Genomic DNA, 17,823 nt, shown 5'->3' with positions numbered 1-17,823 from the left:
TGGGGACTGGGGCTGCATCAATGGACACCAGCCCTGACAGTGCTCTGCCACCTTTAGTGCGGAGGAGAAGGAAGAGGAAAGAGGACAAGGAGGAGCTGGTGAAGCTGCTGAGAGCAGCAAGGGAGAGGAGGGAGGAAGGGGAATGATTTGTCACTGGAAATTTTCTTTGCCTTTTAATTATGTTCAGCTGTCTCATCAAGGTTGGAGTCATAGTCCTAAACCTTGTTTTGTGCACCTTTTCCCACCTCCAGATATTGGGTCATTGTCCAGCTAATGTTAAAGCATATGTAAATGCAATCAGTGGTTGCTCAAGTTCCCTTTTGCTTCCTCAGGGGATTGTCACATCCATTGGTATAAAAACACCAATTGGGACCACGCCGGCTCCCTGTTTGGTAAACAGGAGTGCCTTGCCCTCTGTGCCAAAACGAGCTGTAGCACGCTATAGCACAGAATTGTGCATACAGTTACTTGATTTCACGTAGCCCACAGGCAAATAAAGACAGTCCAGTATTCTCATGCACTTGTGATGAAAGCCTCAGGAGACAGCCAGAACAGGACTGAAGAAAAATACAAGCTGTTGTGATGTCAGATTTGTAAGTTACTCTCTCCTCTCAAAATCCAGCCAGCGTAGCCAGGTGCTTCAAGGCAGTGCATGAGGAGGCTTTGGAGGCTTCCACACTGCCCTCCTCTTAGTAAGGAACAAAAGCTAAGACTCACTTTTGAAACAACACATAGACACCATCATTTATTAGCTGTAATAAGCATGATGAAAACATTTATGATCATTTTTTTTCCTGAACAGATAATATTACTTAAGAAATCGCAAGTCATTTTATGCAAACTGCTTTCTCAACTCTATTTCTTTTTAATTTCTCTCTAACTAGGAAACATCTTCTTAATGTATTTGCAAGTTCCTGTCAAACTATTCTTGTCACATATACTCTCCCCATTGGTATGATTCACCTGTCATGTTTATTGATTGAAGTTAAAAGTCACTCCATACATAAAAGTGAATGGAGTTAATTGCATTTTCTTTTTTTTGTTTGTTTGGGTTTTTTTTTAAAAAAAAAGGTTGAGTCCTGTGTCTTTATTAATTTTAGCTACCCAAAAAATTTACTAAAAATTTTTTCTACCTCTCATTCTTTGTAGTAAAGAACATTAGCCAGGGCGCTTTCCATAAACTACAGGAAGTTAGAAAACTGCAAATGTGTTACAAGCTAAGAATCCTCTGTAGCTAAGGATTTAGATAAGGCTTCTTTTTCCACGTAGCAGAAGTATCCGTTTTTTTCACATAAGATAAAAAATGGAACTTTATACAGCTAGGATTAACAAGGCAGAAAACAGCAGTCTTGAGTATATGTCATTGTTTGCAGTATATCCTCAGTCACAGCACTGTGGAGTATAAGATACTGGAAGGTATTTTATGATGTGATTTGCTCTATGAGAGCCTAAGTATGAGATGGTAAGGGCCATTTACGCATCTTACACTTAGGTACAACAGTATACACTTTCCACTTTTAAAATACATATGAACAGCAAAACAACGAAAAAAGGGCCTTTTAACAAATGTTTGATACCTACATTTACACTGTTCGAGGTCCATTCTGGATATGTAGGGGGATCACACTTTTGCTTAAATCCTTCCTGACCCTTTTATGCTGAAGAAAAGAGCTGGGCCAATATAACAGAGCTTTTTAAATCCATAGGTAGATAAAGGAGGAAGACGCCCGTGAAGAAAGCCATACCAGGCACCTCTTCAAACCAGCTCTATGGGTTGCAGAGGTGGTTTGAAATCCCCTCTGCCTTTGCCTGCTCTGCGTTGACCCAGCAATGGCATGCCAGGAATTTTAAGGGTTTACTGATGGTCATTGCTTACTCTTACAAATATTCAGAAATAAATACTTACATTCCGCATGGGTGGGTAAAAGTCAAGATGCTGGCTTTAGTAGGGGGCTTTCTCCTGTCATTTACTTGCCCTGTCCCTATGGCTTGAATGAATGAATGAATGAATGAATGAATGAATGGAAAATGGAAGCAAAGCTATGAAGAGTTGGCTAAATAATCTACGACTTTGGCAGTCAGGGGATAAAGGTATTTGGCTTCTTGAAAAATGTGCAAAATCTTCAGGTTAAAAATGATACATACAAAATGAGATTTTTATGAGCTTCTTTCCTTCAGGAAGTTGATATATGTTGCTTTGTTTACTGGCAGTTTAAAAAGCTTTTCTGAATTTAATAAAAAATATGAATCCATTTCAGATACAATGGAACCCACATACACCCCACTCATGGGAATGAATGAGGAAACACAAGTTTTTTTTATGTTTAGACTTTACCTAAGCAACCCACATCAGATATGAAAGTCCAAAAGAGAGTAGATAACTTTATTGCAGAATGCCAGTACTGTTTTTCTACATGCATTTGAAAAGTTTCCAGACTTTTCAACTGACATCCAATGATGATATTCTGGAAAATGTAGCTGGTCTGTCAGATATCTCTGGAATAGGTATACATTTTTCCTGGTGCTTACGGGGAAGAGTAAAAATATGTGGGCTTCACATTACCCAAGATCTGATCTTCGTAGTTAGGAAGGCAGCAGAAGAAGAATCCCAAGCATATTTCCATGATGGCTGTGGTCCAGCCAAAGCCATAGGCCCAGCTGAACATATTGATTCCTGTCATTTCAATTTCAGTCGAGAACTTTACTGGATAAATGACCAGGCCCATGATAGAGAACATAGCTGAAGAAACAGGAGAAAACAAAAAAAGGTTAAGCTAATACATGCCACATTACCTGCCTTCATAATACCTGTTGCTAAACCCACCCACTTTTAGGAGGATTTGAAAACTCATCTGGTGCCGTGATAGACTTTGCATTATTTTTCATTGATAGTTCAGGTGCGCACAGGCAAAGACCTGGATATAGAATCAGCTGAGGGAAATACCAGTTCTAGTATGGATATACCTGCACAAGCTAAACTTGACTTCATATACTGTCTTACCAGCGACAAAAAGCAAGCCTCCAATCCCTCGTATGAAGTTGAACCGAAGCGTGTCAATGGCAAATGCTATGATGGCCAAAGCAAAACAGATGACTAGAAGTATAAAACCGACCAGGTATGTGGCAGCAGCAGCTCTTCCCCAAGCTGAAATCGAAAGGAAAATATATCACAAAATAATAAAAATATCCTTCACAGTATTTTTCTCTGGTTTATAATGAAAGGTTAATTTTAAACAAATGTGAAGAGAAGGTCAGATCCCAAGAAGGAAAGCACAGGAGCTTTCTCCCCTCTCAGAGGCGAACATTTTAATTCCACAAGAAATCATTCACAAAGTGCAGAATGAAAAAAAATGCCATCTTAGACCTCTTTTAGAAAATGCAATGGGGCTTGTGTGCAAGCTGCTTCTTTAGTTTTAACAACTGCATGTTGAGACAAAAAATACTGTAAAGATGAAATCTAAAGAATGAACACTCTCTGTTGATAAAAAATGCCCTTGCCTCAGCAGATGTCATAAAACCAGCAATATTTTGCATGGACAAGGAGAAATAGACTGTTCCTGGAACTAATTAAAGTATTCCTTTAATAAAAAGTGCTAATGCAAGTACTGCCACTATGACATGCAAATTTAAAGGTATGGCAATAGTCCATAAATGTCAAAATTCAGTGGCTTCTGCCTTTTCAGCCTTTGTTTAGCTAAATTGATCTAAAGATTTGGAATCTGTTTTGTAGGGAAATTTGACCTCTGCTTTTGATCCAGAGTGAGAACCATTTCATTTTGAAAAGCTTGTTCAGAGTACTAATACTTTCATTTTCAAAGTATGCAACTTTATGTTATAACATGCCAGATCTAAGCATATTGTGTTGGCATAACAACTGAAAAAAAAGTATTATTTATTCATTCAATAATTCAAGTCTTGAGGGACAACCACTGCTAAAAGAGATCAAAGTATCTCCCCTTCTGAATGTGAAAAGCCCACTTTGACAATTTTTAAATTGTGTATGTAGATGGAGTAGGTGGTTAAAGTCTGCTGGGCATCTACAGACTTCACCTCCACTCTTACACTATGTTTGTAAGGTGTTGGCTTCTAGCCAAATACATACAACAGCAGTGTCAAAAAATTATCATAGCCCAAACAACCCTGACAATAATTACAACTCAAATGTAGTGCACACTGTTCATGAAAAGTTCCCAATGGAACTAAATTAAGATTTTTGATATTCAGGAACCTGACAATTTGCTTGTTTCAAGCACACAAATAATAAAGTGCAAAGTATCCTATGTTCTCCTGGCCAGTGTTGGGTAGGCACAAAAGCTACTGTCCTGTCCCTGGTGAGTGACACCTTGGTGCTCAACCTCTCTTCCCCCAGGCCTCACAACACCTCTGCTATTAAACTAGAAAAATGGATCAGGATTTTCCAGCTCTCCTTTTTTTCCCATCAGCCCATCAAAAACAATTTCCCTTTTCGTTTGATTTTCACCATCCCCCCTCCCACCCTCACTTCACAATCTTTGTTTAATTCCAGCATTACATTTTCAGTTTTGTGCCATGTCATTTTTCTTCTTTATGTCAAAAAGTTTTTATCTGCTTACAGGGCTTTTCAACTCTATTATTTTTCCTGTAAACAGACAGCTGCCTGCGAAGACTCAAAGGGGGAGCAAAGCTGTGCCTTTATCTCAGCTTCTAGCTCAGAATTTTAGCCCAAATTCTTCTCCTGGGGAGTTTACAGGAGGCTTGGAGGTAGATCATGCAATGTGGAGGCACAGATTGGAGGGCAGCACATCAGGCAAAGTATCAAGGGAACGAGCCAGGAAGAGGAATTTCTCATACTGCTACAGCTCAATTTACTGTGTTGAGGATGCTCTTGCTCCCAGCCTCTCTGCCATCCCTCTAAGACAGCAAAAAAAGGAGCACCTGTCAATAAGAGAAGTCTTTCAGCAGTAGTCACCTCACTGCTCTTGGATACGAGTTTTCTAACTTCTGGGAGCAGACTGAAATCACAAGGACATCTAGAGATGATGTTTTTTGTTAGGTGCGTAACTGGTTGTGGATAGGGGCAAAATTCCTGGGGTGTCCTTTTCCAGAGCAGACTCAGAGCACCACTGCCCACCCAGGGAGTGCTGAGGCACCACAAGACCTGGGGGTTTCACCTCACCCCCTGCCACCACCGCTGCTGTGGGCAGCAGAGGGTCTGCTGAAGCTCAGCCTTGCTTCCCAAGAGGAGCTGATGGCAGAGCAGTGTCCCCTGCGGTGGGAGTATCACCTGGGGTGGGGTTCAGGGGGCAGCACTTGGTGGCCACAGCCATGTGTGGTGGCAGCTTGCCCACACCACCATCTCCCTCCTCTGTCAGGCTGGTTCAGGTGTTTTTCCTGAAGTAGTGTTACAAATGCTATGACAGTATGAAAGCAGATTGGGTGCGCACCCAGCCTGCCAGGCACAGGCTATACGGCAAGAAGAGACATGCTTGTTGCAGGGTGCTCACAACTTTAGGAGGCATTGCTTAATCACCTAACAGCCAATTCTGTGACTCTCACTTCCAGAAAAGAGAGAAAATGTTAACTCAAGATCATAAGAAAATCAAAATGTAGCTCCAGGTAAGGCAATAGGATTGCATGGAAGAGTCACTGTGGGATCTTTTGAGGTACCCTGACTTCATCTCTCCTTTATAAAAAGTAGCAGTTATCAGTAGTCTAAGACCACAGTGTGCAAGCACCTTACCTGTCTAGGGTAAAAGGCAGCAAAAGCTACATGTGGGAATGATTGCAACTGTTTCTGTATCTGACATACTTATTTTTCCTTCTGCCAGCCAGAAGCACTAGAGTAGCTTAGTGTATTTACCAATATAATTAATACTTAAAATTCCTTAAAAATTCCAAATTTAGAAGAATTAAACTGGTCAGAAAACATCAACAAGCGAGTGGCTAATCTGGTCCCAAATCTCTCCTTATCTGCCAGTATTGGGGGCGGGGGGTAGGTGGAGTGTTTGTTTGCGGGTTTTGTTGTTGTTGTTTTGTTTCATTGGGTTTCATTTTTTGTTTCTTTGTCTGTTTGTTTTGGTTTGGTTTTACTTTAACATAAACCAAAAGCATAAATAAATTGTTCTAAACTACAAAGCTTTTTCCTAAAAATGTGAATCCACACTGAAGAATGATTACAGGTGCAACACTAACTCAAAGTACACTTGACTCTAGAGAGAAGGCAACTGAAAGATGAAAATATCTAGGTCACCTGTCAAAAAAATAAAAAACAGAAACAGAGGGAGCAGCAGGTTACAGGACATCAGGCTGAGTCTGTGAAGATATTCAGCAATTTGTGAGACCTGTTTTCTCAGCCCACCAAAACGGCAGTGAGTTTTTGGCTGTTTAAGAGTTAAAATGTGCTTATTAGGAAATAAAGAAAACAAACAAATAAACAAAAACCAACAAAAAACCGGCCACACACACACAAAAGGAAACCAACCAACCAACAACAACATCAAAAAACAACCACCACGACATGTGTTTATGTGAGTATGTTCTTGCATACCAGCAGGATCCTAAAACAGTTGTGTGTCAGTCCTACTTCTCCCTTTTTCAGCTCCTGTGTCAGCTGAGAGAACACCAATGAATACCATGGGAGGGTTTGTAGGAAGATGCACACCATTAGCTGCTGAGAACTCCTTTTAGCTGACAATATTCCAAACAATTTTATCTTAAACCAAGACCTTGCTACCCCAAACTGTCAAAAGGAACTCACATTTTCGTGCCTATCTCAAGCAAAACAAGGACAGTACTTCTAGTTACAGTGTTTTGTACCTCAATTTGTAAGAGTCCAGACTACCCATAGTGAATGCAGTAATATGTGACTACTGGAAAATGAAAATAAATGCCTGCCTTCTAAAATTCCCTGCTGTGTGAGGAGACCCCTGAGCTAATTAGAGACCAGAAAGAGCCCACCCACGCCAGCAGAGCTCACTGTAGCTTATGAGCAAGATAATTAGCAGAGACACTATACAGTAACAATGCCACTTTATTACTCTGCTAATAAAGCTAACACAGTTTAGAAGTAGCATGACTACCTCTTGTATTACACCATTGAAACACATTCTGAATACCTTCTTGCTAACTGCAGCCAGAGGGAAGCTGACCAACTTCATTAGAGATCCGGAACCAAGAATGTCTTTGGTTTCCTGCCTTCCTGATTTTACTCCCTCATGCATTTTCCAGTTTGCAAAAGTGTAAACACTGTTCATGCTTCACATATAAGGAAATAAACTTCCTTGCTCAGCAGTAAATGGAGCCAAGATCTAGTCTTCCCTTAGCCTGATGTGTTTTGTGCTCCAAACAGTGCCTTCAGAAAAGAGCTGTCATGCCTTGAAAATATCATGTGAAGTCTGATAAATAAAAATTTCTGTTTCTGGTGTATGTGGTTCAAAACATGAGAGAACACTCATAATGACATTCTCATGTCTTTCTTGATCTGGTACCATCAAGCCACATGATCTATTGAGTCTTGCTCTTCAAGTGGCATTTTCTGAAAGCAAACCCAGAGTGTTCAGAAGTACTTCTCCTCGTCTAATCAATTAGAATATGCTTCTCCAAATTTTCCTCCTGTATTGAAGCTAAATACACTGGAAAGAAAAACACGAGTTTATTGCCAGCTCACAGACATCAACAATTACCTACAGCTTCTTGCTGATGGATCATTTTAACACATCAGCAACTGCAGTGAATTGTGCAGCGATTTTAGGAAGGTTAGTTTTAATTCAAAAGAAACAGGGAGGAGGTGGAAGAAAACATAGCAGACTAATATTTTGCTCTGTTATCTTTCATACCACCAAGGGAAAGAAACACAAACCCTGCAGTTCTAGCTCCAGTCTTGCAAAGCAATTCTTACAAGAACTAAAATCTGCCATGGTGGTGATTCATCCCTGTGTTGTACGTAATGAGAATGTTTCTGGGCTGAGTTTGCAGAGCTCAACCTGTTTTACATCTCTCTGATTAAAGGGAAAGGGCATTATTTTGGAAACAAAGCTGAACTCATTTTGGTTTCTCAACCTGATGTTCTTCATCAGGGTGTGGTGAGCGCTCCAGAGCCCATGCTTTGCTTTGAAAAGGAAATGCTCTGGCCAAGTTTTATCCATTTCCTTTTGCTTTGTTCTCCTCAAGAAAGTTTCCATGTGAAAGTGAGCATGTCTGCACAAGAACAAGTGTTCTCCCTAGCATGAATCTTAAGATGGCCCATCAAACTCAATCCACACCTCGGTTTATCAGCTTAAGGGTTACAAGCTGTTGGTTTATTTGCAAGCCACTGTAATCCAGGACTCTGAATTCCCTGTGTTACCTGTGCAATATTGGACAGTGCAAAATTCCATTTTCTGGAAATAGTAACCCTGTAGCATGCCAACTACAAGAAATTTCTGTGCTTTTTTGAAAATAAGTGAACATAGAAATCTCTGTTTGTTGACCACATGAGCTGACACTGAAATGCCAGTGTGCATTGTTTGTACACAGACAAGATAAATCAGGAACTATTAAAAGCGGCTTCTTCTGAATAATCTTTATGTACAGACTGGAAGCTGTTGACTGAAAATAATTTCAAAGGAAGGCTATACAAATAAAGAAAATCACATATTAGTCATGGATCATTTATGAACAGAATAAAATGAGGAAAAAAATCAAAGGCATGATCGGGTGTGTATTACTCTCTGAGTTTCTACAGGGTGTTTCAAAAGGTGGATCCAACTTGAATTCATACTGCTTGAAATTGGATTAATCTTTTTGAAACACACTGTACATTGCATCTGGATCCTTCTTGAAACAACTGCATTTTCTGAACATCTTTCCCTTGGGAAGTCAATACTGGATGGTTTTTTGGGGATTTTTTTGTGTGAGTTTATATAATTTGGAGTGGAATGCAAAATAACTGGTCCTTCTGTTTGACATCCTTTTTGGTAACTCTGTTCTTTTTCCCCTGGCATTATATCTTCTTTAGAATTCATTGGCAGTTAATATGGATTTCTTATTTAATAACAGAGCATTATCTCATAACATGCAAGCCGTTTTTCTGTGAGCAGGAACCAGCTTTTAGCTTGACACTACTTAAGAGACAACTATGGAAACAGAGAATGACCTATTTAGGTTCACAGTAAGATAATGTCATTGCAAAAGTTTATTGGTGATTAGTAGAGGGTCCCACATATATAAGAAATAATTAGGACTTCCAATTATGCCATGACAATGATTTTAGATGGCAACAGTAAGGGAAAGAACTTTATGCATAGGGCATCTATCAGTAAAATACAGTATATAATAGCAGAAAGCAGTCTGGCGTTGACCAGCATACAGTCTTGACCATAGCTTACTGCTAAGGCAACAGTTTAGTTTGGCTTGGTGGACTTTAACTCCTTTAGAGCAAAAACTTATTAATTCCCTGACACTGACTTCACTCACAAACATACAGGCAAAGCCTGCATCCAAGGCTTTACCTACTTCTGCAAATCTTGTCTCTTACTGAGGTAAGCAATTCAACTCAGAAGCTACTCCAGCTTGAATTTGAGGGGAGGAGCAGTTACACCTTGAGGGAGTGGTTCAAATCCATCTCATCATAAGCCCAGGCATGTACAAGCTTGACTAGGAGCTGGCTTCTGCAGATCTTGTATTAATGAGGGCTGCTCCCTGATGCTTAGTGCTATGGAGGCAGAAGTGGCAGAGGGCGTAGAGCCATCATCAAAGGGAGCACCGAGGGAGTAAGTTAGCTATTAAAATGATCTGCACGCAGTGCCTCAAAATTAAATGTTTGCTCATGAGAGTCAGGGAGTACCCCTATCTCACATTATCTTCAGAAGCAGTTGCATACACTGAGAACACCTTGGGATTAAAACTCAGTCTTCTACACTTGAATACTGTAACATATTTCCTCCTATTTTTTCCTATTTGTTGTAAATTAAAGCAGGATTACCTACACTTCAATGTGTATATGGAGGTTGGGTGGGTGGGTCAGGTAAATAAAACAGGTAAGGTATTGACTAATCAGTACATATGCATAAGCTCAGTTAATCAGAGTAGCAAGACTACGCCTGAGTTAAAGCTGGGTTAAAATATTAAATGCGAATTAAACAGAATCAATGTCCATGATAACACAGGCTATTGAACTAGGAATTTTAATTGAAACAGCACAGTGAAACCTTTCCACGAATTTCTTTTTAAGTTTTATTTTCCCAGAGACATTTGAGGTTGAAGAGCACTGAATTTACATCTTATTTCCATGTGCACGAAGTATTGTTCTCACTCAATCCACAGTTTTCATGCTGTGAACAAACTTTGTTCTGAAACCTTGCTGAAAGTTGCCTTTTGCACCAGGGAGTTTCTTTCTGATGGAGAAGAGCTGTGAATCTGGATTTAATCTTCTGTTAGAAGCAAAATTTTACTATTTGCAAAACAAAATAACCACCCAGCATATAAGCAGAAATGGTCCTTTGTGTTCATAAAATACATCATAAGCTCTACAATGCATCTCAAAATAAGCAGCATCACTTGCTGCTTGTTGTTGATGGGGTTGTTAATGAACTGCACAGAGGCTTCCTATGTTTGGGGCCTGATTTGGGCACTGTGTGCATATTCAACATAACAGGTGACCTTAGATGCATTCACTTGCAGATTAGTACTTCAGCAGGACTGTGTGTGATCTGAAGTGTTATTTAGTACCAGCAGAAGGAAGCCAGAAACCTCTGGGACACAGGCTACTCTTGTTACGTCACAACCAACTTGAGTTCCTGGGAATTTTTGATCCATGAGAGTTAGTGTTTGACAAAGAAGAAACATGGCATAACAATAGTCACTGACTCAACGTGTTCAAGGTTGCTTAGAACAACACAAGCTGTCAGAGAGAAGTTACATGGAAATGTAAAATTACAGTAGTTGAGAGTTCTGTTTATTTTCCTGCACAGCTGCTTTCCTGCTTAAGTAACCTGACTGTTTAACCCTGCAGTGAAATTCAAAATCCATCTTGTAGTCCTTATCACCATTCACACTAAGAATCATAGAATACCAGGTTGTAAGGGACCTCAAGGATCATCTGGTCCAACCTTTCTTGGCAAAAGCATGGCCTAGACAAGATGGCCCAGCACCCTGTCTGGCTGAATCTTAAAATTGTTCAGTGCTGGGGAATCCACCACTTTCCAATGGAAAGATTATTATAGCCCTACTGTATCAGATTACCTCAATAAGCTGGAGGAAGAGATGAGGTGAAGAGAAATGAGAGTTTAGCCACAAGTTTCCATATGTTTTCAGTAGAGATGCCTCCCCTCTGTCTGTGTGGGTGGTGTCCTCTCAAGGACTTAAGGTCCTGACAATGCAAAGTGTTAAGCATCTTCACAAAGTCCTCAACACCAGCAGATCATATCTCCTGATAGGGAGATAAGAACCCTCCACATAATTGCTATTTTTCCTCACAACTTAACTGTAATTATTAAAAGGAGGTTTGATAATAAACAGTGGGATGCCATCTGCAATTGCTCTCTGTACAGTTAATTGCTGAAGAGCATAACTATTATTTAGAAAATAGTCTGATTAAATGAATCTGCCACTAAACATATAAGAGGACAAGCCCTAAAATTACAAGGGAATGCATGTTAATAATTGCAGATGAGGAATGAAAATTGCCATAGTAATTAAATGTTCTGGGTTTTATTCCCTTCTCTTACACCTCTTTAGTAACAACAGACTGTTTCCTACAAGCTGGGGAAAAATCTAGTTCGTTCTCTCTTTCTTGCATCAGAGTTCCTCAAATATACTGTTCTTGTGATATTTTCAATACATTTAATGGGGCCTGTGTTTGCTAGCATTCTGTTTTGAATAATGATTGAATATTCTATGTTATTAAGTAACTGATCTTGTATTCTCATTTCTCACTGGTTAGTCCCAGATAACATTGCACTTTAAGGAGACTAATGACTTAGGAAATTATGTGCTTCTCTATACACTGTCATTAAAACTACTGGCAGACAGCATATATAAATATAACTGTTTCATGCTACAATGCAGCAGGAACAGCAACAAGCTTTTGTTTTCAGTTCACCCTGTGTCAAAGGAGTTAAGGTTTGCCCTGTAATCCAGACAATGCACACAGCATAGAGTTGGGCTCCATCCTGGGCTCTCCCATGGGCTTCCTTGGACTGACCAGAAACCTCCCCAGCCTTTGTTTCTGAGCTGCAAGGACACTTTTCGAAATCTACTTGAATTTTACTGAATTCTGAAAGCCTTTAGGTGCAGAACCTTGACTCCAGGGAAAGTTTGCAATGAGGGCCCTGTGACTTGAGCTGGTTCCTGTTTCAAAAGCACAGTTCCTTGTTTGCTTCATTTCTCTTCCTACTTGCAGACACCCTGGGGTGCCAAAGAGCCACCAGGATAGCCTGCTTCTCTTCCCAGACCCTGCTGGGAGGGGTTGATTCTCAGCCCATCACCCTGGAAATATCCCCGTGTTACTCTGTCCAGGGCGCTGCTTCAGCTTGAGGCAGGCAAGGGCTTCCCCATGCCTGGGATTAGGTATTGACTGTCGGATCTGATGGGAACATGGGGGAAGGCGAAACAGTTTTACGTAGGCAGCGTGGCAACAAAGAACTCGGTGTCTGATCTGTCCTGTGCCCCGGGTGTGATGAGTCATGGGTCTGCTGGAGAATGAGTTTTCCTGAGGGAGAGCCACAGGGCCAGCAGTGCAAGGCCAGTGGGAGATGTAGTAACAAGAGATGTTCTTCACCGCTCAGAGACTGATCCTGACCACACTGTGTACCTCACTGTTGTATCATTAGCTGGGGATTGTTAGCAAGTGATTTCCATTTTGTTAGTCCTCCAGAATAATAAATGGTGCTTCATCATAGCAAAAGATTTCCCAGACCTAAGGGCCTGATATAAGCAAAACAGGGAACAGAATCTATCCATCAATGGGGGTCTTATGAGACTAAAGGAGAATATTTCTCTCCTCAAGACCATGTTACTTTGTGCAGCATTCCCTTCTTTCACTTATCCTGTAGACATACTCATCTGGTGCCATGTTTGAAGGAATTTTTGTTCATTATAATTATACTGTACTAACTATCCTATCTTGTAGTATTGCATTAATACCAAAATAAAACTGAAATGGGCTAGAACATAGTTACCAATTATTTGTCTGTAAGACAAGATTCAGGAAGGTGTCCTTTCCAGAGGGCAAAATCATTCATCCCTCCACTAATCTTCACAGTCACTAAAACCTGAACACGTCCCACGAAAAGCCTATAATTGAATACTATGATGTGAAAATAACCAGATTCCACTTGTCATGTGGAAATGTCTTTTCGTGATTGTTTCCCCGAGATCTCTGTTTGCACGTGCAAATCAGTGGACCACTTCAACCTAAGTTTAGAGCTTTAAGCTTGCAGTTATTTTAATAGTGGCATCTGCATGTGGAAGAGCTGCAGGGCCAGGTAGAATGTAAGATGGGACAAGTCTGGCCAAGAGTTTTTCATCCAATTGTGCATCATATTGGGACTAATAAAATAAAATCAGTTATATTCCCCCAACCAAACCCACACATGTTTAAACATCTTCAAAGCCTGCAGTGGAATAAATTACACACTGAAAAAATATCTCAGGTCTGTGAGACACACCTTATTCAAGAGAGGTTATATAGCCAAAAATCAAGAAAAACAAAGAAGTGCTGTGCCAGCTTCATGAAGGGATTTAAGCTCTGCATTTTCTTTGCAAGCTCAGCCATGTCCCAGCCAGATACATTCCATATTGTACTCATTATGTATCCAAAAGTCTTTGTCTCTGTCTTTGTAAAGGTTCAAGTATGTTATAAACTTGAGTCCTCTATTTGTTTCAAGTGGCAGAACATTGCAGAGCTGCAGTTTGCATCTCTCAGTCCCTCATCCTAAACTCAATTCTTTTCAAGTAAGTGTCCTAATGCACTGAATATTTTTTCCTTGAAAGCTCCATTCATTTCAGCTAAATATGCTTGGAAAGCAAAAGGCTTCTGATGAAAAGTCTAGATGAGTGTCATATGGTTAAAACGGAAGATCTGAACTCATGGAGAAGATCACAGAGTGTATAAACTCTTCATATTCTCACTTTCCACCAAGTTAATTAACTTTGTAGAAGGCCTAGAGTGTATAGATGCTTTCAGAGAAGATAACTGCACTGGTGGAGTTATTCTCCTGGCTCTCAAAAAAAAAAGAAAAAAAATGTACAGGCATCTTGTCTTCCCTGTGATGTTTTGAATTCTGTCAGCTTCAGCAGCTATCCAGAGACCCCAAACTCCACTGGTGCAACCAATGAAACATTCAGCCTTCTTCCCTTCCAAACTGACTGACCTCAACAATGTTGGCTTTTTGTCTTCTGTCTGTGTATATACATATGTTTAGCCAAATGGCTGAGATTCAAGGGGAATTACATTACAAATATATCTAATTATGATAGGATGAAGATGTCTGTAGTGGATTAAGATAGCTACATTGTTCAACTCGTGTTGAGAATATTTGCTGGCAGCTGCTGGGGTACATCTGTGTATTACTTATATCAGTGAAACCATCCCTGTAGGAAGACCGAATTTCAGAACCTAACCACCTTGTGGCAGATTAGGCGGGGATGTTGAGAGCAAAGCCCAGAGGAGAAGAGATGAGAATTGTGGAATAGAAGGGGGAGAGAAAGATTTCATCTCAGGAAAAATGTAAAACACTTACATCCTTTCTGTTTACACTACATCTTTTGTCTCTGTGCTCAGGAAGGTATGTAATTACACTTTGTTTATCAAGCACTGTGTTTAACTTGGCACAAGATGAAGTTCAACATCCCACAGAATGCGATGCTGAATGCTTGTTTTCTGTGATCTTTCTGGAGCAGTGTGGATGAATGTAATTCTAGAATTATTAAAACCCTATGTTTCAGCACTAAGGCAGGTAGAATCAGGCTCAACGCAAGACCTGGATGTTCTAAGATGCTGTCTCATGGCCAGCTCTTCTGACTGGAATCCAAATCCAGCATCAGGTGCCTGCACCCTGCACGAGGAAAGGCAGGAGCTCCAGAAGAAAAATCCCAACAGCACACCAACTCAGCAAGAACAGAATGATGGGAAAACTTGAAGACAGGATTGGATCTGAACACATCCGGCTTCTGGAGAGAAGGTGTCTGTAGGAAGAGGCTGGAAAGGATCAAGGCAGTAACATGAGTTTAGATCCTTAACAGTCAGACCTACAGCCCTCTTACAGGTCAGGGGTAACCCACTCCTGCAATGGCCAAAATCTACATTGTAATGGCAAGATCTTGCAGAGGTGGAAGCAGGCAGCGTAACCCACTATCGCTTGGCCTATGAACACATTTTTTACATACAGGATTACATATTCTCCCATTGACTGAATGACTCTTTTGTTCCAGACATATCTTCCTTTTTCATCTTGAAATTTTGTCCAAGAGGATTTGGAGGATTTTCTTAGGTTTTCTAGGTACTTAGTAGGCTTGAAGGGGTCAGAAGATAGATGCATGCCCATTGAGAATTTAAGCATGTAAGAGTGAGGCAGGATAATGAAGTGAAATGCCGAACAACCGCGTAGGACCTGGAAGCAAGGTGAAACTTCTTTTGTACTATCAAGGGAAACAAGGTGAGACTTCTAAATACTTTCTGTCCTGTTAAACCTGGCATTCATGACACAGATAGTGCCTAACTTGGAGATCAGGAGGAGGACTCACTTTTCGTGGAAACTCAGGACTGAGAAGCCCTTTGTCAAACATCATGGTCTCTGTCCTGCTCTCCAGCACCATGTACCAGAGGCAGCAAACTGGCTGGATCTATGCCCAGCCACAGAGCTGACGCAGGAGCTCTGAGGGCAGGACTGGGAGCGATGCTGAATGGAACCGGTCTTGTCCTGGAACCCCAGACTCACAGAGGCCTGCTACAATTCACTCCTCACAGATGAATTTTGTGCATAGAAGGCAGAGTTTGACCATAGATAAAATTTCAGGAACAATTTTTAAAAACTGTAATGAAAGATCCCTGAGATTGCTTCTGCAAGTGTTTTCCTCCCATTTTCAGCAAGAGCAGCTGAGATTCTGAGTCTTAGAGAAAACATTCTTCCTTTTAGTTTGAATTAGCATAAATTGTAAAAACACTTGAACTTTCCTCCTGGCTTAGACTAACAGTCCACCACTCAGAATAACATGTTTCAGACTGTGACCAATAACAGATACATAGAAAACAAAAAAAAAAGAGAGAGAGGAAGGAAAAAAAAAAAGGGGGGGGGAGGGGAAACACTTAAAAAAAAAAAAATTAAAGAAAGAAACACAGACATCTAGAGCGATCCTTCTCTTGGCCTATTCTCAGTGGTTTACACCTTTTCAAGCCGAAGGTTGCACCTGGGTCAACATATTTAATGGCATACTTAACCAAAACTCAACTCAATACAAACAAGAAATCCTTTCATCTTTTAAAGCTTTCTTTCATAATCACAAGAAGACTCTTTCACACGACCCACCTACCAGAGCAGTTTCAGGGCAGCATTCTGCAGCCTGACACTCCCTGGGAATATCTTGTCACCATCTTACATTTTTACCTCCTTGCTGACAATCAGGACTGGTTTATCACACTAATGCCAGGCTTGCCAACACAACTTGCTGTTTGGACATTTGATCAGCAGCAGCTGTTATGTTTTGGAAAGTAGTAATTTGTGAGAAGAGGTTAGTAGCTTCTTCTAAGAGAGGAATAAAATCTTGGAGGCTGTAATATTTTCTGCACTGGTACATTACCACATGTGGGTTTTTTGTACTATGCAATTATGGTTCAAAAGCAAGGGGTGAGAGCATTTTTCTTCTTCATCTTCTTAGTCAAAAGCCTTGATGTACTTCATAGACAGTCCCTATTACCCATAATTTCATATATAAATGACAGATATTAGCCGATACAGTTATGAGAGCTGAGGAAAGACGAGCCCAGGACATGACCCACTACTTCAGAGCCTGCTCCCCACCACCCTTGCAGGTGCTTACCGTAACCCATGAGGGACTCGCAGCTCCATTCCCCCCCCTGCTCAGGCCTCCTGCAGCTCTGCCATAATGATGCTTGATGTATGTAGGGCAAGGTCTGCGACTCCAGCCAGCCCCTGCCCGACAGCGCAATGATACCAAAGATGACACCTATGCCCAGGAGCAGGGGTAGGATCCATCTGCACCGCGTGTAGTCGAGGCCGTACTTCACCATCTTCCAGGGTGGGGAGAGGCTGGCGGGACAAGGGTGGTCGTCTCTGCCACCAACTCAGCGACACGAAGCGAGGGTACTTCTGCAAATCTCCTGGAAAGCGAGTGCCAGTACCTGCAAGAGCGTGTGCAGGTGTTTGAGAAAAGGTTTTTAATCAGGAGAGACAAGGCAGGGAGGGAGGGAAGGATGGAGGGAGGAAGCTCCACCTAGATTCAGATGAGTAAGAGCTGCTGTTGAGCAATAACCAGTTGAGCTGGGGAGAAGCTTTGAGGCTGAGTTTATCTGTGGGATCCTCTCTGTCCTGCTGACTAGGTAACAAATCGGGTGCTGTTTATGTTCGGCATTTAACACTTTCCTTCCTGCCATTTACCACCAGCAGGAGCATCTCACAGCTGTGTTTACACCTTTCTCTCTCCTAAGGGATTTGCATGATGGTAGGCGAATACTGGAGAAAAAACAGAAAACTATTTGCACTAGAGGGTGGTTGCTTCTGAAACTTGCCACCTGGAGGTTGAAAGCTGCTTTTCTTGGACTCCATTTAAAAATAAAATGATACATTATTTTTTTACAATTAAAAAGAAATTCCTCTAGCTGCTATAAAGCTAAAGCAATAAAGAATG

At 40.9% G+C, this 17,823-nt stretch overlaps 1 protein-coding gene across 1 annotated transcript; it reads right to left on the bottom strand.

Annotated features, from left to right (window-relative positions):
* Window positions 1–717: 717 nt before the first annotated feature.
* On the bottom strand, window positions 718–17,356 carry LOC136100530 (p53 apoptosis effector related to PMP-22-like). The gene is made up of 3 exons (XM_065835726.2): window positions 16,996–17,356; window positions 3,002–3,145; window positions 718–2,740 (listed from the first exon to the last, which is right to left on the bottom strand). Exons 1-3 carry the CDS (start codon window positions 17,204–17,206, stop codon window positions 2,526–2,528), a joined length of 570 nt encoding a protein of 189 aa, XP_065691798.1. The 5' UTR covers window positions 17,207–17,356; the 3' UTR covers window positions 718–2,525.
* Window positions 17,357–17,823: the final 467 nt, after the last annotated feature.

The sequence above is a fragment of the Patagioenas fasciata genome, chromosome 3 (genome assembly GCF_037038585.1).
Source record: "Patagioenas fasciata isolate bPatFas1 chromosome 3, bPatFas1.hap1, whole genome shotgun sequence".
NCBI classification, from domain to species: Eukaryota; Metazoa; Chordata; class Aves; order Columbiformes; family Columbidae; genus Patagioenas; species Patagioenas fasciata.
This window is presented reverse-complemented; position numbering and strand designations above follow the sequence as displayed.